Source organism: Labrus bergylta, chromosome 3 (assembly GCF_963930695.1).
Source record: "Labrus bergylta chromosome 3, fLabBer1.1, whole genome shotgun sequence".
In the NCBI taxonomy this organism is placed as follows: Eukaryota; Metazoa; Chordata; class Actinopteri; order Labriformes; family Labridae; genus Labrus; species Labrus bergylta.
The window spans coordinates 5861884-5885835 of record NC_089197.1 but is presented as its reverse complement, the minus strand read 5'-3'; the positions used below and the strand labels follow the sequence as shown (position 1 = coordinate 5885835).

The 23952-nt window shown below is 39.8% G+C and overlaps 2 protein-coding genes across 2 annotated transcripts; both read right to left on the bottom strand.

Annotated features, from left to right (window-relative positions):
- Positions 1–5741: 5741 nt before the first annotated feature.
- On the bottom strand, positions 5742–8511 carry LOC109999438 (low choriolytic enzyme). The gene is made up of 7 exons (XM_020654482.3): positions 8353–8511; positions 8102–8257; positions 7261–7381; positions 6980–7158; positions 6219–6300; positions 5981–6105; positions 5742–5882 (listed from the first exon to the last, which is right to left on the bottom strand). Coding segments are annotated over exons 2-7 (570 nt in total). The 5' UTR covers positions 8163–8257; positions 8353–8511; the 3' UTR covers positions 5742–5880.
- Positions 8512–12533: 4022 nt separating this feature from the next.
- LOC109999437 (high choriolytic enzyme 1) lies at positions 12534–21034 on the bottom strand. The gene is made up of 10 exons (XM_020654481.3): positions 20901–21034; positions 20462–20492; positions 20302–20367; positions 19982–20134; positions 18309–18426; positions 17961–18139; positions 17597–17678; positions 15637–15761; positions 14436–14499; positions 12534–13150 (listed from the first exon to the last, which is right to left on the bottom strand). The coding sequence occupies exons 1-9, from the start codon at positions 20961–20963 to the stop codon at positions 14444–14446; spliced, it is 873 nt and encodes a 290-aa protein (XP_020510137.2). The 5' UTR covers positions 20964–21034; the 3' UTR covers positions 12534–13150; positions 14436–14443.
- Positions 21035–23952: the final 2918 nt, after the last annotated feature.

The following is a 23952-nucleotide window of genomic DNA, read 5'->3' as shown; positions in this document are numbered from 1 at the left end:
TCTGTGTAATGTTGAAGTCTTTGTATGTGTCTTCAATATGTAGCAAGGAGAGGTCAAGTGGGTCCCCACCAAGCCCATGGAGAGTGTATTTCTGTGAAAGAAAGCAGTAGTGTTAGGCATCCCGTCATGCTGTGACACACAAGTAAATAAGTAGGAAAAACTGCATATTGTGCTGACACCGATGAAAACTATATACATGTAACCAATTTATATATTGTATATTATTGTGTATATATATTATATATGAGTGTGTGTGGGTGGTTTCCAGCTTTACTGTAGTTCAGTAATGGGATATTGTGCTACTTTACCTCAGAAGTCCACAAGAGGGCGGTGTTTAACCAAGTTCACACAGTCTGTTGCAGAAATCATTCTAATATTCTCACTGATCTTTTAAATGTGCAAAATGAATGAACTGCTGTCCTCTAAATCAGGAGTTCTCAACCTTTGCCACGCCATGGAGGACCGCACACAGCAGGGGTCATGAACTACATTTGTACAAGGGCCAACTTTTTTCCTGACGGACATTGTGGGGGCCGGACTGCAAGTCCAATGTGTAGAAGTTGGTGCCAGAGGATAATGTAAATTGTCCCAGCAACCTTGCAAGTATTTCAGCCTTGGGATTTTATTTCTATGTTTATTGTTTAATCACCTGATAATGATTTGCATTTTGGGTTTAGTGTTAATAAATCAAACGTGAAGCAGCTTCTGAATCTGCTGCACGTTTCATTTCGTTTCAGTCGTTGAGGTACAGAATACTTCAGCTGTGCCTGATAATGATTTTCATTTTTCAGAAAGTTGAATGTTTCTTACACAAAGAAACCTCAACATCCAATACATTCGATCATTTTGTTGTATGCAGTAATGCAAACCCAGTGGTTTCTGATCTGCAGACAGCGATGGTCTATTATTTGGTAAGATAAACTTGTTGTGAAAGAAGCCTCCCTGTTTCTTTCTCTGTAATAAACAACGTTGGTCAACATGTCCCTATTGGACCTCCGTGATAGACTAAAGAGACTCAAACAGTATGTAGGAAGTTTTTTCTGTGAAGTTTGTCATCATCTTTTTGTTTTTGTTTGCAGCCCTGAAAAACAGTCATCCTGAGCATGTAGGTGGCACGCCTTAGCATCAGATTTAATGTAGCGCAGCTCACGTCTCCTCTTCCCCCCAGACAGAAAGCTGGTGCTGTCTCTTGAGATGAAGGACTGTGCACAGTGACCAGAGGTGTCAAGCAACTAAGTACAAATACTTTGTTACCTTACTTAAGTAGAAATTTTGGGTATCTATACTTTACTTTTCTATTTTTCAGCTGACTTTTTACTTCTACTCCTTACATTTTAAAAATAGCCTCGTTACTCCTATTTCATTTCGGCTTGTCATCATTCAGAAAAACAAAAAAACAAACAAAAAAAAACCTATCCAGATAAATCGGGCCATCCGGATAGAGTGAATTTGACCATACAAGGGTAATTGTTACTAAGCCTGCCCTGGGGTACACCAATTTTCTTGTCCAGTTTTGTTATCTTACATCTGTTGCCCTCACAGATTCCTGCAGCTAAGCTTGGATGTACATTTACATTCCAATAAAGGCTATTGATAACATGCCTCTGAAGTTTGACTTTTTGCACCATTACAATACTTATTGGCAACTAGTCATCATATCTTTCATAAATGAAAGCTGTTCTTGAACCGTTTAGATAACAAGTACAACAAAGGTCTTTTTAGAAAGCTGAGTAAAATGATAAAGGTATCTTATTATATGATCAGACATTAAGGAAACATGCTATGTTGAAGTGCTTCTCTGACAACAATGCAGCAGTCAGTATGTCCTCCTTCTAACTTTAGATTCTGGTCCTGAATGCTCTGGATTTGTTTGGATCAGAGAAGGGAGGCGGTTTTAAGTCACCCCCACATGGCCGTTTGGACGCCCCTCGGTTTGCCAGATATGAGTGCAGTTATCAGGTCAAACCAACAGGTGTTGCAGTGATGGAAGCGGGCAAGAGAAGTGGTTCAGATAGAAGTGATTGTATCCGACCTAAAAAGCCTCTGCATGTTTCTAATAAGCTCCACGAGCAGAAACGAGCTCAAACTAGGATCAATATTGGAGATGCTTTTGAAAAATGGAGAGAGGTTAGAACACAGAAAGGTTTACAGACCGATGCAGAGCTGGATAAACACTGAAGCTTCAGAGTCCACCACATGGCAACCTGCGTGAGCATCGACTCTAGAGAGCAGTGGGGGGAGACAGCTCTCTACAATTGTTAGAATTTGATTAGATAATCCTTTATTGATCCCCAGCAAGAAGAGCGTGTATATGAATGCAAATAAAATAAGAATATATATAATAAAATAAAGATAAAGTACTATGTATTTACAACTATTACCATATAAGCAAGTAGCCTATTAAGTAAACTATACACCAATTAAGATCTTAACTATACACTAAAAAAATATACAGGACATTGAGACATATTACGTGGCAAGTTGAAGTTAAAGTGACCAGTTATGAGTCTGATGGCGGTAGGCAAAAAAAGGTGCGCCTGATGCGCTCAGTTTTGCATCTTGGGGGGTGAGACGATGGCTGAAGGAACTGCCCATGTGCCACAGCTCATCATGGAGAGGCTGAAACAAGTTGTCCAGAATGGCTGTGATTTTGTCCCTCATCCTCCTCTCAGCCTTCCTCACCAGCGTGTTGAGCCTGCTGACCTCACCAGTTTTAATGCCACCCCACCAGCACACCACAGCAAAGAAGGTAATGTTTTGTCTTGGCCGTTTTCGGGCTGGAGAATAATGAGACAAGTCTTTGCTTACAGTCATTCAAGTAAGTGGACTGTTTGGATTTTTGCCACTGTCTCTCTGCTGCCCTCAGCCCTGCTCTTTGCTCTCTCATGACTTCAGTGAGCCATGGACGCAATAGGTTTTGCGAGCGGGTTCGTTCTTGAGCTTAATGTCATAACAGGCCAGGGTCTTCATCATTTTATGTTACTGAAGATGAAAATCATTTGATGTGACAATGGCTTGAGGTGAGACTACATTCTAATATGTATGTCATTTATTATGTGTGTGCTGCTGCCGTCTTAGCCAGGGCACCCCTGAAGATATCATGATCTCAATGGGTTAATCACCTGGTTGAATAAAGGTGAAATAAAAACTACATGGGCTTAAGGTTTTATACTTTCAGCAGAACATTACAGAATTGAACTGGACTGAACTTCAAGGTTAGTCTAAATGACTGTGTCAAACTAGAGTGGTTTTCACTGTTATTATTTGAATAAACGACTGGTAATGGGCTTATTGGTAGAGTCAGTTGTCTCTCAACCGCAAGGTCAGGGGTTTGATCCCCAGCTCTTGCAGACCCATGTCTGATGTGTCCTTGTCAAGACACTTGACTCAAACCCCTTCATCAGTGGCGTGTGTGAACGGATTAGTTGATGGACAATTTACAAAGCAGTCTCTGCGTGTGTGAAAAGGGGTGAATGGGTACGTGTGACATGTGGAGTGAAAGTGCTTTGAGTAGTCAGAAGACTAGTAAAGCGCTATATAAGCCGCTAAGTCTATTAACCATTTAAGTAAAATACATAGATTATCAAAATATTTGAAACATCCAATGCCATGTTTTCTGTATGTGTTATACTTTTGTCACCTCCTATGGCCAAATGCCAAGATAAAAAAAGAAACAGAACATGACCTCAGTGTCCTCAGTGTTAGATAAAAACCTGCCAAAGAGGAGGTTACATAAGTTTTTATAAAACGACCCATGCTGATCAAACTTAATCACAAGAGCTCTAGAGTTTTCTTCACAGAAGTTTTATCATGACTCTGAAGCTGATTTATGATTTAACAAAAAAAGGACCAAGATAGAAATGACAGAATATTAAATTGCATTTTCCTCCCAGTTGCTGCACTACGATGGTTCTGCGTGTCACAGAAGCATTTTCACACTCTAAGATCGTGTTGGTGTGCTGTCATCGACTCTGAGTTTGAAACATCTGTCACTCTGTCTGACAGAAAAAAACTCTCCTCTGCTCTTATCAGTGTGGGACATTCAACACACTTTCACAAACACCCACTGTGGGTAACACCCACTGTGACAAGGCCAGGCAGTCATGTAGGGACTGTTTTAACACATTTAATATACCACATACAGTATGTCAATAAATACAACGAAATGCAGGATGCTTTGGATGTAACTCATTTTAAAATAATAACACGTCTTATAAACTACATACATCTGTTCCTTTGCAGTAGATGGACAAAAAAACTGAAGGCTACTTTTAAAATAATTGTGGATACCTTCTCTGATTGCTCAGTCTGGATTGGCTGAAGAAAACAGTTCAAGCACACAGTGATGATAAACTCACCTGTTCTGTGTTTTATTTTATGCTTAAAAAAACAAAAACATAAGATGACATTGAGGCTAGCGGGGAATCATGGGAGTTCTCTCTGCTGCTTGAAAACTGTGGTGCTAGGATGGGCTATTGTGTGTGCTAAAATGTATGAAATGCTTGGTATGTCATGTTAGAGGTGTGGGTCACAGAAGTTTGTTTTAATCTACTTTGCAATTATCTCTTTAACTTCCTGTTTTGGGGAAAATGTCTGTTATTTGGTCCGCACCAAAGTTGGTTTGAGTATTCACACCACCCCAAAACCGAACTAACTATCCTCAAACCAACACCATAGTTTGTCAGACCAAACGGATGAGGTGTGAATGCACCCTAAGTGTGTGGTTTTGTGCCTGCATGGTTTTAAATGATCACTGTGAACAGAAAAAATAAGTATTTGACTCTTCAGCTCACCATCACTACCCTGAAAGAAGGCTTCTGACTTTTGACTCAAATACAGTTTCTTTGATAAAGAAACATCACCAGCTATGCTCCGAGAAGAAACGTGTGCAGACAGTGATTCAAGCTGCTTCGAATGCATACTTCAACAGCACTGAACCTACTGCCCAGATTGTCCATGATGGTCCAGTCAGACCAACTCCCGGACATGCTACAAGGTGGTCGATCGACTAGACAGCTTGAATCATCTCTGGAGATTTGATGTTTTCCGGGGTCTGTATCTATCTCCATGAGCAGCTGCAGGTAAAGTCAAACCAGCCAAGTTGGAAAACCCTTGAGAAAGTTGTAAATGACCAAATGGAGCATCATTTTAATCACTACAGCTTCCAGCTCTGGTGTGCCTTTGCTTTGAATAATGCTGATTTTTTTTTTAATGTAAATTTGTTTAAAGGATTCCTAAGATGATTTTACAGAAGGCCTATATGTTTTCCTCTTAAAAGCAGATTTCTGCATGTGCATGTAATATTGCCATTCTTTCTCAAAAATATATATGTTAGAGCAAGGGCTCCCAAACTTTTCGGTATGTGACCCCCAAAATAAGGTGGTAGAGACATGAAGACCCTCCCTGTCCATGGAGGTGGTTAAAAAACCCGGGCAGACTAATAGGCAAATATTAATTTAGTGATGTATTAAAAGAAATGCTAGAAGCAGAAAATAATGAATCTATTTTTTTGTATATATGTTCACAATAATGAGTAAAATATACAATTTTAAGTAATTTTTCATATAAATGACGTGTTGAGTCGCAACCCCCCCGCTCATGGTCTTGCAACCCCAACTTTGGGAACCCCTGTGTTAGAGCACTTAGATCTGAGTGTGTTTGAGAGGATTGCTCTTTAAAATTGAAAATTCTAGTTCAGTTTATTAAGAAGTTAATGGAAGAATTGGAAGAGAGTTGAAGTGTTTCAGTCAGAGTTACTTTATTTTTTATGATCAATGACTGTTTCACAGGTGAGATCAGGTCTCTAGCTTCTGATGTCGGGTCGCCACATGGAGATGATGTTTCCTCTGATCTGTCCGTCAGCACATCTGTACTGGCTTCTTCTGTAACATAAAACAAAAACAAAGATGTCATTAGCAGAGTGTTGTTTGTAACTGTAGATAGGCAGTGTGGATGCCTGCAGGTTTATTTTGACACTCACAGCACTTGTAGAGAGTGTTGAGCCTGGCTTTGTCATTGCTGCTCATCTCCTGGGCATTACCAAAGGACACGTTGGGGTTAGGGATGGGCAGCATGGTGGGCTGGTTGTTCCTTGAGAAGGCGTACCTACAACAGGACACAGAGCAGTTAGACTGAACTGAGGCATGTTGTGAACACACAACACATACGATATGTTTGATGAAACACGACGTTGCTGAGGTGAAACCAGTCTCACTCACTTGTGGTACTGCATGACAGAGTTGTAGTCGTAGGGAGTGCCCTGGTTCAAGGTAGCGATCTTGTTGAAGTTGTGTTGCATTCCTAAAAACAACAAAAACAACAGTCAATTATTTTTTACAATTATTTGTGTTTTGTTTGAGCTCACTTTGAGTCTAGACAGAAGAGATTCTAGCTACTTGACAAGTAGCCAATAAGCTGCCAGGCAACCAAGGTTGTTTATTTTTTTTTATCAAGAAAAGGGAAATCACAAAGAGAGCATCTGTTTCATATATTCTTCAACACTTCACTTGTCTAATTTAATGTCAAAGCTCAGAGAGCTTGCATACTTAGAGATAACTCTCTTCCCTCCATGCATTCAAATGTTACATGAGTATACAACTTTCATAATTTATGGAGAAATTTTGCATGTTTCCACCATAGGGATCAGGATCTACTGTTTTTATCTCCTCAAATGGACCCTGTTCTGGGGGTTGTTTCCATAAGGACATTGAGTTTGCATTGCAGCAAATTACTTTCTAGTTGGTTAAGGACAGACACACAATCACACATCAACTAACTTCCCTATTCTCCAAAGATCTTTAGGACTTGGTGGCTATGCAGACAATAAAGGTATCTCTTCCAAAAGCCTGTAGTAATTATGTTTGGATACTTTTGGTAGAAACCAGACTGAAGGCACTCTGCATGGCTCCTCTTAAACACAGCACTTGTCAGCAGCATACTGAGTGCTGGCTCTGATCTGAACAACAAACAGCGTAATTACCGGACACAACATTATGCAGCAGGACTTGGATGTGGTTGTCCCTGTCAGAGCGGGTCTGTTCGTGGTTGAATCCCAGAGCGTGGAGCAGCTCATGCTGGACGGTGCCGTGGTAGAGACATCCACTACGGGCCAGAGACACCACCTGCTTTCCACCACTGCGGCCAACGTAGGACCAGCAGCTGAACAGAGACAGAGAATAGAAAAATAATACTATGGTTTGAGAAATGCCGGGATAAACTCAACACTCTCACTCTAAAACTGTTGATAATATTTGATTTTACCCGTTCTGAGACTCGATTTGCAGCCAGTCGCGGTCGTCGCTTCTGCTGGGCCTGAAACGGATGCAGGAGAAGGAAGAGAAGGACTCCAGTCCACGAGTGATGATGGCCTTTTCACGAGAGGCTGGAGGGTACAAAACACACAACTTTAACTCTGTATACTCCACACCACAAGAACAACTCAATACCATAATGTCTCCGATATTAAACTGCACGATAACTTACCCTTTATTGTATTTTACTCAAGAACATTGGGAATAAATACGATGCATAATACTACTTCTAACATATATAGAAAATAACATTTATGTGATATGCATTTATGCTCTATAACATTTAGAGTTGAAAAATGAAGCCAATGGGGAAGTGCGAAAAATTGCAGTTCCAGGAGTGTACACATGAGAATGGTTCAAAAAACGGTTTTGGTCTTAACAGATTAAACGTTATTCGTAAAACTGTAGATGGAGTTACTTTTTGCCCATGAGGCACAAGCATAGTAGCTGTTTGCCATTCCCCTTAACCACAACTCTTTGCCTGTTGCTAGGTTTATTGAAAGTTAGGTTAAGATAGCACTTCCAATTCCAATACCAATGGAGGACATCACTTAGACTATGTAGATGTTTTTTTCAACAGTCTTTGATTTAAACCTTTGACCTAGGAGTCCTGGAAACACTATACATGCATTTAAACAGACTTTGGGACCTGACAGGTGCTAACAGCTTTAAGTCATCAACAGACTCTGAAAAGTCTGAAAAGTTGCTGCTTCAACAAGCTGCATTCAAAGTGAACATTTCTGGATAAAGTCAGAACTTATGTGGGCCCTGGGCCTCTGTGTGACACTTACAGAAGTGGTTGGTGATGTAATAAGGAATGTAGACCTTCCCATCAGACCACTTGCCCCACATGCAGCCGCGGCTGGTGCATGGGTCGGCGTTTCTCTCGGCCTCTGAGTCGATGGCGATGTCTCCTTCAATCAGGATGGGCTCATCGACAGAACGGACTGAAACACATCATACAGCTACTTTAAAACCTGCCGAGGTGCTGCTAATAACAGAAAACATGAGGAACACAGGGACACAAGAAGATCACACTTACTCAGATTACTGTTGGCTCTCGACAGACGTTCAGAGACAGACAGCTGTTCCTCTGTAGTGACAGCAACAACAACACAGTTTGATTTTGTACACAGATACAGTAGTCACAGAACAGTGCAGGTCAGTACAACAGGTGTGATCATTAGAAGACATTACATACCTGCCTGCAGGTTCAGTGTGCAGTCAGGGGACAAGAAAACAAATACATTAGCAACAAAATATAGATCAACAGATCAAATCATTAACAACATTTTCCTGGAATGAAAAGGTTTCATTAAAATGGTTAAAGTACTGAGATACTTAAAGAAACACCTCAAGTATGAAAGAACTAAACCTCTGCAGACTAAGTGTAGACTAAGTTCAGACTAGACCTTTGAGAAAGTAAAGAAGGCGACAGGCGTCATTGAAGAGACAGGAGGTCTTTCATGTTTGTGGCATGAAACTGATAAAGCATGACAAAATTCAGAAGTCACACAGGTCTGTCATTTTCCACGTCTCTTCTATGAATGTACCTCATCGTCGGCCCAACAGAAGGCAGACAGCAGCAGCAGAGCCAGAGCGGAGAACCTGAAAACAGATGTGCGAGCCATCTTAGCAGACCTGCAGGATACAGAGAGGAATAAACCTTAGTTTCTACTCAGAGGAAAGATTCAGAGTTTGACAACTAAACCTTTACACATGGAGAGATCCTTCACATCTCGTCATCCGCTACTGAACTCACCTTGGATCCTCTGTGTGGACTTGTTGCCGGTGGGTTTTCCCTTCGGGTTTTTATTCGCTCGATACTGCCCAAATATGGATTATCAGAGTACTGGGAATCAGCTCAGTTAAAGTCTTATCAGTCACATAAGGTAAAGACATAAACGCGGATAGAAACAACCATTTAACCATGGGTGGGAAAAAGGACACTTGTTGCACTTTGTTCTTAATTTTCTGAATTTAAAATATGGTTCAAAGAAGTGCGGTATACCTGAACTGCTCAAATGACCTCGGATGTTCTTGTAAGTTAGAAATGAAACGAATAACATGACACCTCACATGCAGAGGTGTAGAAATAACACCAAACTAGTCCTTGTCACAAATATCTGACTAAAACGAGGACAAAAGCAATAAAATGGGGAACATGTTACTTTGAATGAGCAAAATTATCGAGCAACACACTGCAAAACTGCAATACCAAGTTTAGTCTAATTTCTAGTAAAAAGGCCTAATCACACATTATGCAAGCCGCATTACAGTGACAAGTCCAGATAAACATCTTATATCTACATATAAATAAGTCCTGCATTGCTTGAAGAGAGTAAAAATGGCTGCAGATGTAGAAAGCAAAATGTATTGAGTTCCTTGAGGATGAAGATCCTTTTTTAAGAAGCGAAACATTTAATTTTAATTTTGTTCTACCTGCAGACAATTTGAATCATTACATAACGCACACATTTTATTTTGCTTGTAATATCTTAAAAAAGATGTTTATCGAGACATTTCAGGTGAATGTGGCTTACAGTAAGTGTAATTAGATATTTTATCTAAGTATGATGGAAGACATTATATTAAGGAAGTATAGTGAGAACTAGTCTAAAAGTGTTTGGGGTTTGTATTATCTCAATTAGAATTTACTTCTGCACTTCAAACAAAGAACTGTAGGCCTATCAATTACGGTTAAAAAAATGCCAACTGTGGTTGGCAGAAACTCCACATAAAAAAATGGTATGACTTTTTCCACTTCTCTTTTGAAATGGTTTAAGAACTGTTTCTTTTTTTTTAGGGCACATGGACCAACCACTCGGCCTCCGGCCCCGGTATTTTTGACTAGAAATTGGCCAAATCTACTTGGTGAAATCTTTTGAAGTGTGTTCATCAATGATGTTACTCATTTGAAGTAACATTTCCCCCGTTTTAGCGCCAGTATCCTTTTGAGAGATGCTTTTTAAATTAAAAAAATATCAGTTCAATGCAGCAATATTTATTTTGTCCAACAAATTTCATTGTGTGTGTGTGTGTGTGTGTGTGTGTGTGTGTGTGTGTGTGTGTGTGTGTGTGTGTGTGTGTGTGTGTGTGTGTGCGTTTCAGTTTGAGTTGACATTATGTACAGTACATGCTGACTCTGGGATTCAGATCAGGGTCAGAGAGGTGTTATCACACACAGTACTGCTTGTTCAGCGTTTGATCACCTGTGTGTGTCTGGAGGCCATCAACGTGAGAATAACAGAAAACATGTGTACTGCCGATTACCTGCACAGTTACTCCTCAGTGAATGTTGACCTTGTTTAAGGAAAGTTTCAATGTGTTCGATCAATCAGAAAGTGCAGATCTACACTGCATTAGTAGTTGGATTGTGCTGTTAGTATAGATTAATTTAGTGTAGATTGTAGAGTTGTGAGTTTATAGTATTTACAAAGTTAGTTGGAGGTTGTAGGCAGTAGATTGGTTGTTAGGTCTTATCAATATTAGTTAGCTAGTGGCTTAGCTTTAATTGAAGGTTAGCTTTAGCTCGTAGTTTAGCACAGTGACTTTTATGAAACTTAGTTAGTTGTTTGATTTAGCATTTAGTTTTTAGAGTATTCGTTAGATAGTGGCCAGGATGGGTTGGCAGTTTCTGCCCCGGCTGCAGGAGCAGCTCCGGGTTGCACTGCTTTACAGCAGACCTGGAAATTAGACGCCATTTACGTTATTATCTTAAACTGATAGCAGTGACAATGCAGAGCCCAAACAATCAGCAGCAGATGATTCAGACTATTCCAACAGTCGATTCAGAAACACTTCGTCCAGTTGTGGACATGTTTCTGCAAAAGATTAGTCTGGAGAACGGGTCTCACGACATGGAGACCAAGGATATTATAACCGCCATGTGTGTGGATATTGTTAATATTTTAGCTAGACACATAAATATAGCAATGGAGCAACAAAGTCCTCCTCATTCATTTAAAAGTTCTGGATCCAACAAATCGAAGACCAAGTCAACCGGTGTCTGAGTGATTCAGTTTTACTGGCCCTAGCGAAGGTTATGCGTGTCAAACAGGTAATTTGTTGCCGGAGCACAGAGGAGGTGACCGAGCTTGTGGTTGAGGAAGTTACTGAGAGGATTAATTCAAAGTGTGTCAGCGAGAGGGACGAACCCTTGGCCACTAAGAAATTTGCGAACCGGCTCAGGAAAACGGCGGCAAATGTCGTCGTTTTAGTTAAAAGATTTTTAAAAAATATGACGTTACCATCCAAATTGAGAGGAAAGCGGGTAAGTAGAGCAACACGGGAGAAAACGGTGAGACAACAGGATGAGGAGCTGTTTGAAACTGGGGGGAGTAGTCAGAGCAGAACTTCCCTCGGATCGGTTCTTTCCAGAGACAGCGCCTTGTATGACACCAAGGAAGCTGTCAAGTCAATCCTGGAGGAACAGGCAGACAGAGTGACATCTCGGAGGAAGAATTACAATCTCTTATCTCCAGCTCGAGCAGGGATTCGGACCAGGCAGCTTGTCAAATTCAGTGGATTCAAAAGCGTCATCACACAGGGTGCCGGAATCTGTCAAAAAAGACGATACGCCCACATGTAGGAGTGTAAGGAGTCCATAATCAATTTTGAGGCAACAATTTGCCGACATGCGTCCGAAAATTAGCAGATCCTGCATTAAGATACTCAGTGAGGAATCGGATGGTTTTGTGGACGACATGATCCCACAAGAAGAAGAGGAGACGATGTGATGTGCCTATATAAGAATGGCAAGAGACATTGTGATGATTGATCATGTGACCGTATGTATTTAACACACCTGTGTGTGCCTACGATTGGATTATGCTGAGCGAAACCTGAGGAAGCTACAGGAGAAACTCGTTGTTTGCTCAAAATTAAGTGACAGTAAAGTAAGTTTCAGTGTACCACCTTTTATTTTTAATCAGTGAATTGAACAGATTTGTAGCTACAATGTCAATAGTAAGGCAGTAAGAACAAAGTATAATTAGCTACTCTAATGTCAGTAATCATAATGATAATTATAGCAGTTGTTGAACATGAGATTTATTCATGTATTGTTTGAAGTGTCAGAATATGGTTTATATGTCATGAATATTGTTCAGTCATATGTACGGTATATTTGACATTTTTATTGGAGGGATAGCCCCTTGAGATTCACCATCTTATTTTCAAGGGTCCCTTGGCTCATAACAAAAAAAGGCTCAATCCAGGTAATGCTTTGCAGATATATTTTTATTCATTATAGGTATTACATCAAGCTACAAGCAGCTATTGTTTAATAGAGGCTCTGATTCACTAAGAATGGATTGCGGTCGCTTATAGCTCACAATAAATTGTGCATTATTGGGCCAGGCTATCTGCTACGTCTCAAGGTCTAATTGTTGAGTCGCTGACTGTAACCACATTTGGCTGTTAGCGCCAGTGTTTGGGAATTACATGATTTTTTGCAATTAGACTCATTTGCACAAAATGGAAGAGGAACTTCCTCCAAATGAATAATGGCTCATTTGAAAACACGCAACCATCACCGCCACGCTCTGCAGCACAATAAGGGGTGCATTTAACCCTTTGCATGTGTTTTGTGAATTAGATTTGAAAAATAACATAATCTTTTGGAGTCATTTGCACAGGCTTAGCGAGCGCAAAAGGCGTGCAATCCTTTTGTAAATCAGGCACAAAGATTGCAATTGAAATCGTGTCACTTGACAATTTTTGTTTCCAATGAAGACAGCACAAAATTTTAAGAAAGCATGCTCAGTCAGAAAAATATGCATTTCTGGTTCTGCTTGTTGATAATAAGTCGAATCAATCTGCCATTTCCTCTTGATTACCTGTAAAAAGATGGAGGCATAAAAACCACATGAATGTACAAACATAGTGAGACATTATAATGATTAAGTTAGACTTCTGTTCACACTGTGGTCATGCAGGTAAAATGTTGACAACACATTACTAACTAAACTTTATTCCGGGGGGCTTTGCTGACTCCCCATTTCATCATCATTACAGTTGCTATGTTATTATGAGACTGATCAGTCTATTATTATACCTAGCCATTACCGCTAATACTACACGTACTTTTACCATTATGACTGACGTTGTAGCTCTAACTCTATCTTATTCATTGTGTTTGTTGTTGTTCCTCTGCGTGTCTCTATCCTTCTCTCTCTCCCCAGTTTCGGCAGACAACATGTTTCTGATTCTGCTCGAGGTTTCTGCCTCTTAAAGGAAGTTTTTTTCTTGCCACTGTAACTTTGAAATGTTAACATTTAGTTAATGCTAAATGTTGCTTAGTGCTCATAATGGATTAATGCTGGGTCTTTGTAAATAATACAACAAAGAACCTGCTCTTTTTGTAGAGTGTCTTGAGATAAAAAAAATGTATGAATTGGCGCTCTACAAATACATTTTGATGGATTGACTAAATAAAGCATTACTATAAGCAGCAGTTCTATAAAGCCTTGTTGTAGATAAATATTCTGTATATAATCAGATCATGTCTTACTAACAGTTATCAAGGACATGCAAAACTTCCAAAAAATAACTAATTTAAAGAGCTCATATTCTGCCCTTTTTGGGGTTCGTATATTTAATCTATGTTCCTACTTTTGTATGTTCACAATTGCTAAAGTCCTCTGAATGCCCTGCTCCTCCTTGCTCCCTCTCCGCTCTGAGTCCGTCAGCTACGCTCTGCTGAGCCCACACTGTTAGACCCCACGTGGGCCAAGTCTGCTCTGATTGGTCTGCCGATCCGCTCTGTCGTTATTGGTCAGTTGCTCTGCACGCGTCTAGGAAATTTCAACATGAGCTGCTGGGCTTGCCACAACGAGCCAATGGGCTTAGATCAGTGATCTCACACTGACAATGACGCCGCACTCACAAATTTTTTTCGAGGGGGGCTAGAACCGAGCGTTACATGCGGCTAATGCTACAGCTAACAGGAGGACGTAGGAGAAGCCACGTTTCCGCGGACTTTGAATTTTTGCACATAGATGTGCCTAAACATGCACAGGACACTTGGAAAACACACGAAAGAGCATATAAAACCAGAAAAAGCGTTAAGTGTTAAAATAAATCAATACTTGAGACCACATGGATGATAATATGTACCATTACCTTTGATTTTATAGGAGAAAATCTTTTTGTACTGGTACTGGTCCAGTTGTCAGAGCAGTGTCATCTTGATTTAAACAAAGAGAACATTAAAAAAAGCTGTTAGAGTTATTGATGGCTCTGCTACAGTAACATGAGCACAGACATGTCTGTGATTAACAGTGAGGATGAAGCCTCATCTCCCAGAAAAACATGAAACAACAATGACCCATTAACACCATAGCTAGGTGCTGACCATTACTGTCAATAAATAAATATAAAGGTCCTTTGCTCAATCCAGCAACATTCATAATTTAAAAAGATATCAAATATAAAATACACTTTACCATGTTCCTCTAACTCTAACATGTGTCTCTAGTCTGTCTACAAACCCCCCAATTATGAGAAAAGTCCATCCTCTCCTTTTGCCTGCTCTATTTTTCAGAAAATGTGTGCTCAAACAGGCTGTTTGGAGGTTTTCCCTTCATGACATCACAAAGGGCAGTAGCCCCTCCCCCAGGTGGGTGACACTCCCACAGCTTGGTGTTTGTTCTGCCCTCTGAGTCTGCCTTCTCACCGTAAACAATAGGACATGGAGCGAGAAAGCCTGAGACACCCAAGCCCTTCCAGAGAGGGGGCGTGGTCAGACACCGCTCATTTACATATTTAAAGGTACAGACACAGAAACAGCCTGTTCTAAACAGGGCTGAAATAGAGGGGTTTATAGACATGATCAAATGCAGGATCAGAGTGGATTTAGAAAAAGAAACTTCACACACATGTTTTGGGGAGCTCTGAGACTTATTTAAACTGGTTGAAAAGGAGGAGGATATGAGACCTTTAAGGAATAAGTGATACTGAAAAGCAGCAATGCTAAAACCGCTGCATTTGACCCAGGAGGGTTCACCCAGAGGTTATGCATCACATTAGACAAATTAATGTTTACTGTGACAATCAAAAGGAAAGCTTCCTTTGACTTCATCAAATGTTTTCGGTGCAACGTCTTTTTACTCGTGCTCTCCTATGTACACTCTTGATCCGCATTGTTTGCATAAACTGCTGAACTATGAAAGCCAGATGTGATCATCATTTCTGTGTTTGTATTTCCAAAGAGTTTACAAGACAAACAGTAGAAAGATTTATTTAAAAAAAAGAAAAAAAAAAGACATAAGTTTGTTTGTTTGTTTGGCAGTTCATAGGCTACATGAGTCAAACTGGTACTTACTGCAGCGGTAAAGGATGTTCACTCGCTGGATGTCAATGGGACTCATCACGGAGGCTCTGCCAATGACTGCATTTTCGTCGGGAATAGGAATGATGGTTGGCCGCCCGTTACGAGAGAAGGCGAACCTATGGGAGAAACCCGCAGCAGTGATGATTGGGTTCACTTTTACACTAAGCACCATCTTTTGCCTCAGACACTTTTCAGGTTCAACCCAGAACCTCAAGTAAATTACAGCAGTGCTGAATGAACACTGAAAGCAGACGTATGAACGAGCTTAAAGCTGCAGAGAGAGAGTGGGGAATGAAATATTGGAAAGGAGCCACAGGTCAGCCTCAAATGGTTTTAGATGGTAAGTAAGGAGGAAATCACATTTCTTAACTCATGTCTCTGTTTCACAAACCATTTTAATGTTTTCTATCTTGAAAATTTCTAGTAAATGCAAGTCATGTCCTGCCTTCTGTCTGGTGATTGGTTCCATCCCAGTTCACGACATTGGCAGTTAGATACTCTCGAAGTTCAGTTTCATGGGGACTTTAAAGTTATCTTATGTAAGGGTTAACCTTATCCCCTTCACTGAGGGACGCCCATTCTTTAAACTAGAGGCTCACAGCTTTTTGAGCACTCTTACCAGTGACCTTAAAGGCAGGGTTGGTCATTTTCTCCAGATCGACTTCTTAAAGGGATACTTCACCCATTTGCATTAAGCTTTGTATCGTTAAAACCTGGTAGTATTTTTAAATGGTTGTGCATTCCGCCCTGAGACGGGAAATCTTTGTATTTCTTGTCTGAAAAGGAGCCTCCGATGACCCAAAAATCGTGATTTTGCGTCATCTTTTGCCGACCAAGCACTGAGGGAATGCTACTTTGAAAATCATGCTAGTTTTCGAAAATTACCAACCAAATCAGTCTGGAATTCAGTCTTGTTCGGCCTCACTCATTCTCTCATTTCATCTTCTGGAAATAAAATCTTTTCAAAAATCTTTTTAAGCTTTTATTTTAAAAGTATAATATGCGACTTCCTGACCCTATGTGAATATATTGTGGCGTAATGACTTCCTCAAAAGACAGTGAAGTCTAACCCCCTCTGGGTTTGTTGTTCCCAGCTCTATGTTCATATGCATGAAAAGGCAGTCTGTTTTTGGTTTTCTCAGAGGCTCAAACTTCTTTCATACATGTTCAACTGTGAGCCTTGCCAGGTGGGGGAAGAGAGACAGGAACGCTGTATGTAGACGCACCATGACAGAGTCGCAAGAGTACAACCAAAGGAGAACCGACAGACTTTTAAAACGGAAGAAAAAAACAACTTTCTTTGGCCTAACTTCAAGATACATATTTTTCCTTGGAACTGATCGCACAGTCTTGTTTTCTGTTTTTTTTCTCAGCACCCATTCCTTGAGCACCAGCATGAAACCAAAACAACTTGCGCTGCATTGTTGTGTTAGCATGCTAATGCTAGCGATCTTTATTATGCTGGTATCTTCACACTGCATGTAAATTTACCTGAAATGAGCGTGATCTAGAAACACAGTTAAGCAGTGAGTACAGTATGTTATTCTTCTTTTCTCTAGTCCCTCAATTAAACAACTATTATTCGCGAAGGGAGGGGACTCGGGTGTTATACCCATTGTAGACAGTCATTACTCACAGAATTATTTTCAGAGGATATACTTGATTTCTATTATATTTAAGTGTGAAAAATCGCATATAAAGCCTTTAAGGTGCAGGGTGCAGTGGTATAATGTTGCTATAAAAAAAGTTCCCATTCACATACATGCTTCTTTTTCTTAACTGCCAGTTATGAGAAAATGAAATAGTGTGACATGGCCAAGTGACAATTGTATGATGACAGACTAAAAGAGATGAGATTCCACCTTTTGTATAATAGATATTGCATGATTTCACATTTGAATTTGTTCTAGGTGTATTGTTGATAAGTCTAATGAGCAAAGTGAGTAGTTACCTTGAATAGTGCATGACGGAGTTGTAGTCATAGGGAGTGTTGAGGTTGTTTGTTCGGATTCTACGGAAATTTCCCTCCGTTCCTGTAAGAGATCAGAAAACTCAATCACATTTTTGATGACATCTTTGTGTTCTCTCTCCTTTTTTCTTCCTCCTTATCTGCCTATCTTCTCTTCCTTCTTCTCCACTTTCTCTTCTGCCTTTTCCTCTTACAACTACATCTCTCCCCTTTCTGTTTCTCCTCTCCTCTTTCTCCCCCTGCTCATCTTTCTCCTTCTACACTTTTTCCTCTTCCTATTCATGTGTGCTGTGTGCAGTCATAATAAACTGTTAATAAAATAATGAATGGTTTTAGTCAGACCCACCAGGCTCAACGTTCTCTAACAGGATGCGAACATGCTCGTCCCTGTCAGATCGAGTTTGTTCATGGTCAAAGCCCAGGGCGTGGAGCAGCTCGTGTTGGATAGTGCCAGTGAAAACACAGCCACGGCGCATTAAAGACACAGTCTGGTTTCTTCCACGACGCCCGACAAAAGAGAAACATCTAAAGGACAACAGAAGACAAAACAGTAAAACAGCTCAAGATGAAGCCCTCTGTCCTCTTGTCAGACAAACTGTGTTCTTTGACAACGTCTGCAAGCTCCAGTGAAAGAGGCCTGTTTGTATATAAGGTGAACTGCATGCAGGTATTATGTGCACCATGGGGTCCTTACCCTGTTAGGGATTTGATGTCCACAAAGTCTCGCTGTTGGTCCTGGGGGGTGAATCGGATGCAGGTGGAATTGGCGAATGACCGCAAGGCCTGGGTGATGATGTTTCGCTCTCTTCGAGCTTCACAAAAAAAAAAGTCATATAACTTAAGTTTATCGTATTCCCACTGATATCACGATAAAAGGAATCTAAACAGAGATCTACAACTACTAGACTTTTTCTATTGCCATTTCTACAGTTGAAAAGAGTTAATCCATCTGAAGACAAAACCATTGAATGATTTTTATTTAGCAAAGAAAAGACAATATGGTCTGATTCAATCTGCTGTCTGCAGGTTCTGTTTTTGTTGATCTATTAAATTCAAATTCAAATTCACCTAAATTTACAGTCCTTCAAGGGGTCATATTATGCTTTTTCTGTTTTTACATGCTCTTTTGTGTGTATTCCAAGTGTCCTGTGCATGTTTAGGCACATCTATGTGCAAAAATTCAAAGTCCGCAGAAATGCAGCTTCTCCTACATCCTCCTGCTAGCTGCAGCATTAGCTGCATGTAACGCTCGGTTCTAGCCCCCCTCTAAAAACAATTGCCACTGTGACGTCTTATCAGTGTGATATCACTGATCTAAGCCCATTGGCTCGTTGTGGCAAGCCCTGCAGCTCATGTTGTACGCCCATAAACTTCTGTAGCACGCCCACGATATGCTGTAGCCTGCGGTAGCACAGTAGTGCTAAGGTGCTAATGTTTATGCTCCCCTTGGAGCCAAAGTGGCTGCATTCCCAATATGGTAAAAGGGGCGTGTTATTTCCGAGAACCGTGCTGAGCAACTGACCAATTACGGCAGAGCCGACAGGCCGACCAATCAGATCAGACTTGGCACACGCGGGGACTCTGAACGTGGGCACTTCATTGTCTTAGAGAGAGAGTCAGAAGCGAGCCGGTGCATGGAGCGGCAGTACATGAAAACAGACACTTTTTTCGAACTTAAGCTATTGTGAACATACTTTAGTAGGTACATAGATTAAATATACAAACCCCAAAAAGGGCATAATATGACCTCTTTAAGTTTGTTATTATCACTTCTTTGGATGGTGCATTTTACTGAGGCTCTGAAGGTCAACTTCACAGAACACAAAAAAGTTTTAACTAAATGAAAAAAATATTTATGGATCATTAAATTATTACAAAAAATGAAACAAAAAATATATAATAATGAAATGCAAAAACATTTCACAGACCACAAAAATTTCATTAAATGCATAAACTTATGTTTCATGGAAAAATTTAGTTTTATGATTTAATTTTTGTATGTTCGTGAAATATAGCGATTCTTTAAGTATTTCTCTGTTCTGTAAAATTTATTTTCTTTTGCTCTGTCCAGGCCACCGTAGGGTTACCTTTCACAACATGTCTGATCAACTGTTCTTTTTTTTTTTTTTTTGCAAGGGAATTCAAATATTGTTTAAATAATCATGATGACTACCATGACCAGTGTGAGTTTCTATCAAACAAACAGCTTTGTGATCTACAACTGCTGATGTTGTTGCGATTATTAGCACCTGTTGCCTGTAGTACTTTTGCTGAAAATGTACATATAGTTAAATTTTGAAAAAGGAATCAGTCATATTGGCTTATAAAAGTGCTGCCTTTAAAACTGGACTGGTTATTGAGACTTACAGTAGTCTGGGCTGATGCGGAACGGAACGTAGACGTTGCCGTCTGTGGCTTTAGGCCACAAGCAGCCTCGTGATGTGCAGGGATCCGCGTTCTGTAGACCTGTGGGCACCGCTATGTCCCCAAACATCACGAGAGGATCATTCACGTTCTTTCCTGAAAGAAACAACACAATGGTACTTCATAAAATGTTTTCATCAATGTCATTGTAAAGCATTTTCGTTTAGTTTTCTCTCCTGTGTGAAGTAAACTTATACTGAATAACAACTTCACTATACAGTTTGTCATTTTGTGTCATAAAACAAGAGCAAAGAGGAACTTACCAATGTTACGATTTGCCTTCTCTATAATTGTGGAGACACTGAACTCATCGTCGTCAATGCTGTTTCCTGCAGAGAACAGACATTTAGTTCATATATCAGTATTATGACATAAGATATTATATCATGAGATTCTTTCTGTCTGAAAGAAACCATAACTCACCAGAGGACTCATCTGTGTTGTCAAAAGAAGCCTTTAAAAAACACACAGAGTAAAAAACTGGGATTGTGAAGGTTTCTCTGTAAGTTTAGTCTTCTTAAAATGTATCTGAAATTAATGTGAATCTAATGTAGATAATAATGACAGCATTATATATAAAAAAGAATAAAGTGCAATACAACCTTCACTGCTCATTGTACCGTTTTGTAACATCAGAATTGCTCACATTGCATTTCATATTTTATTTTAATTTTTATTTAGTGAACAATCAAGAATCTGTCCCTCGATATTGATTGATTTAACAACGTTTAACTATTCACAAATCCTAAATGCACTGCTCTTAGTGTTCATAGCAAAATAATAATTCACAATACCTGTCCACGGGAGGCTTTTAGAAATAATAGATAGCAATAAACAACTTACAATGAGTATTCATGCTTACCGGTATAACAAAACTGTGGACAGAGCAGAGGAGGACGCTGACCACAGCAGCTTGGAGCATCATGGCTGGTCGTTGGACAGCAACACCAAAGCAAGACAAAGTCTGGGGAGAGACGAGTGTGTCGACTTATATATGTGGGGAAGCAAACTAACTCTCATCCTAATAAGGCATAGAGGTCATCGAAGACTTGTTGGCAAACTCAGCTCAGGTGGCAGTTATTTCTTAAAAAGTGAGTTTACTGTGGGTTGTGTAATTTTGGGGCCCTTGTTTTCTGTTGTTTGTTCCCCCAAGACACTGCACATGAAGAATGTCTTTAATCACTAGGCAAACATAATAGACAAAAAATGTATTTAAAGGCACTTTTCAAATCACTCAAGGTGACTTGCAAAGCAGAGATAAGAACAACAAAGTAACAATACATCGATAAAATTAACATTAAAAAAGACAAATTTACAGTGTATGAAATCTTTGTTAAGAGGATTTGTGAGACAGGATGGATAATGATTAGACAGAATATGCCAGTAAAAAGATGTGTTTTGAGATGAGACTGAGGAGTGATCAGTCTTGAGAAAGAAACGGTCAAGTTTTTAAATTGTGGATTTGGTGCCAATGAGGAGAACATCTGTTTTGTCATTATTAATTCGAGGAAGTTGAAGGAGAACCAGGATTCGATTTCTTGTAAGCAATCAGACAGGGAAGTAGGCGGGAGGGAGGAGGTGGGTTTGGTGGACAGCTAGAGCTGGGTGTCATCATGTTAAATTTACGGAAGTTATGGCCAAGAGGAGGGAGATAGATGATGAACAGAAGGGGGCCCAGGAAATAACCCTGATGAACACCGGTAGTGACTGGAAATGGCTGGGAACTGAAGGTTTTGAGTTGAATGAATTGAATGCGACCAGAGAGATAGGATGCAAACCAGTTCACCATTTTTGTTCATAGTTTTTCCTCTGTGCAATTATCGTGTACAAAGATACCATGGTCCCAGGGAACCAATAATGGGTAATTTCTTGTTTTTATTTACGAAAGATTGCAATTAAACTCCTACACATTGTTTAAACTGCACTAAGATGTTGGCAAAATGTCAAAGAGATGCCATTGTGTGCAATGTTAACAACGTCTCCTCCTCTATTCCCTGTCTGTTTGAAAGACTACTATACTGATGGCCTATGATTAATGGTCTTTCCATATTTCATTTATTAAAGTGGAATATTTGACAGATACCAACAAAGTTTAAGCTAGAACCTTCGTGTCAATATAATCACTGGACAAATATCCCACAACTGAAGCCAGCAACCCACAGAGTTGCAAAAGCTTTGTTTGCGTTCATGCGACTTCTCCAAACTGTTGGCACATACCTCTATATGCAACAGGTGTTTGGTTAACACACAGCCCGTCAAAAAAACAGGAAGAGGAGGGAAACACTCAGAGTGCTATGCTATAGAGTGCTCTGTTCAAATCTTCGCTCTTGTGAAATTATAGATGTCGTACTTTATCGTTTGTTTGTGTAACACAAAATCACAACAAAATTTAGATCTCATGACTTTACAAGCAGTTGTTAACATGTCTGTACGCAGGAACTGCTGGGCTCGTGAAAAACCCAGTAAATGGGCACTCCCAGGATATGTTTTAACTGTATCAACATTTGCACATTGGATCAGTAGTGTTAGCGCTAGCCTCCTGGCTGTAATTAGCTCTCATCAGCCTTTGGAGTCGACTGAAATAACTTTGTTAACAAGTTCTTGTTGGTGTCACATGCTAGCCAGCTCCCTGCTTTTCTTATTCTCTCTTTTCTGGGATCCTAACTTTGTGCAGGTCCTGGAATGGCTGTACTCATCCCAACTTAACAGTTAAATTCACTGGGCTCGCTAACATCGGTGACATTACATATTATATCATTTTAAGAACAAGGGGTTTAAATTTTTGTTTTTTTGCTGTTAGAGGAAATGGTGAGTATTTAGGTGTCAAATTAAATTGGGTCATTGTTGCTTCGAATTAGGGTTGACCATGTTTTTGGTAAGCTCCGTGGGCCCTCCCCATGCGACTGAGTGCCAGAAAGCCTTCCCCTTTATCTCCTATATAAGCGGCCACACCTTTTATATATATGAGAGCACTTACTTTAGCTTGCACTGTGAGGATGACCTTTTATTCTCTATTGCAACCTTCACAACAAATTACAATAAGTTAAAGGAAGAATGTGCTGCTTGTTGATCCAGTAGATGTCGCTCTTGAGCACAAGCATGAAACCAAAACACAAAGGCTTTCACATTTGTATTTCCACTAAGTGGAAACATTTAGTTTTCTTATCTAAGAACAAAGACGTGTTTTAAATAATTGACTCTGTGCAAAGTTGTTATAAGCAATATGCCTTGATATGCTAAAACACTTGTAATGGATTCTGAGACCATGCAAATCTCTTTTGTAGTTTACAAGCGACAGAAAGTTATGAAGAAAAGATAACCTAATATATCATAAAAGGAGCCAGAGCAATCAAGCAGGTCATTCATTAATGATCAGTTACTAAACTGCAGAGCATCATGTCTGCAGTACATCGTCTTTGTGATTCAGTGTGCTGCAACAACTTCTTGTCTCTTCGTGGGAAAGAGTTTGAGAAACTTCTAAACAGAGCTTGTGTGGCTTTCTGTGTGAAATATTGATGCAAGAGGTTTGTGAAATGCAGAAATTTGTGAATTTTTTTTTCTCTGTAAGTCTGAGATATGGACGTGTGAGAATGAAATATTCTTTTATTTCTAAAATTGATATAACGATACACAATATAGAAGAGATAAAAGTACATAAATCAGAGGATGTATTGTTATTTCAATGTCTAATACAGCTAAATAAGTCCCAATTATGTGCATGTTTCTTCAGACAATATTAAGGGGAAGTGAAAAGAGGAGCAGCTCTACATCTGCAAGACATATCATGTCTAATTATTCAATCCTCATAATTTATTGTGTTTAAAAACCAAGCTAGCTGAATAGTTTTATTATCTGACGACTGTTGATCCTCCTAGTCTATTCAATCAGCTGTCCTCAACTGGGGGCTCAGGACC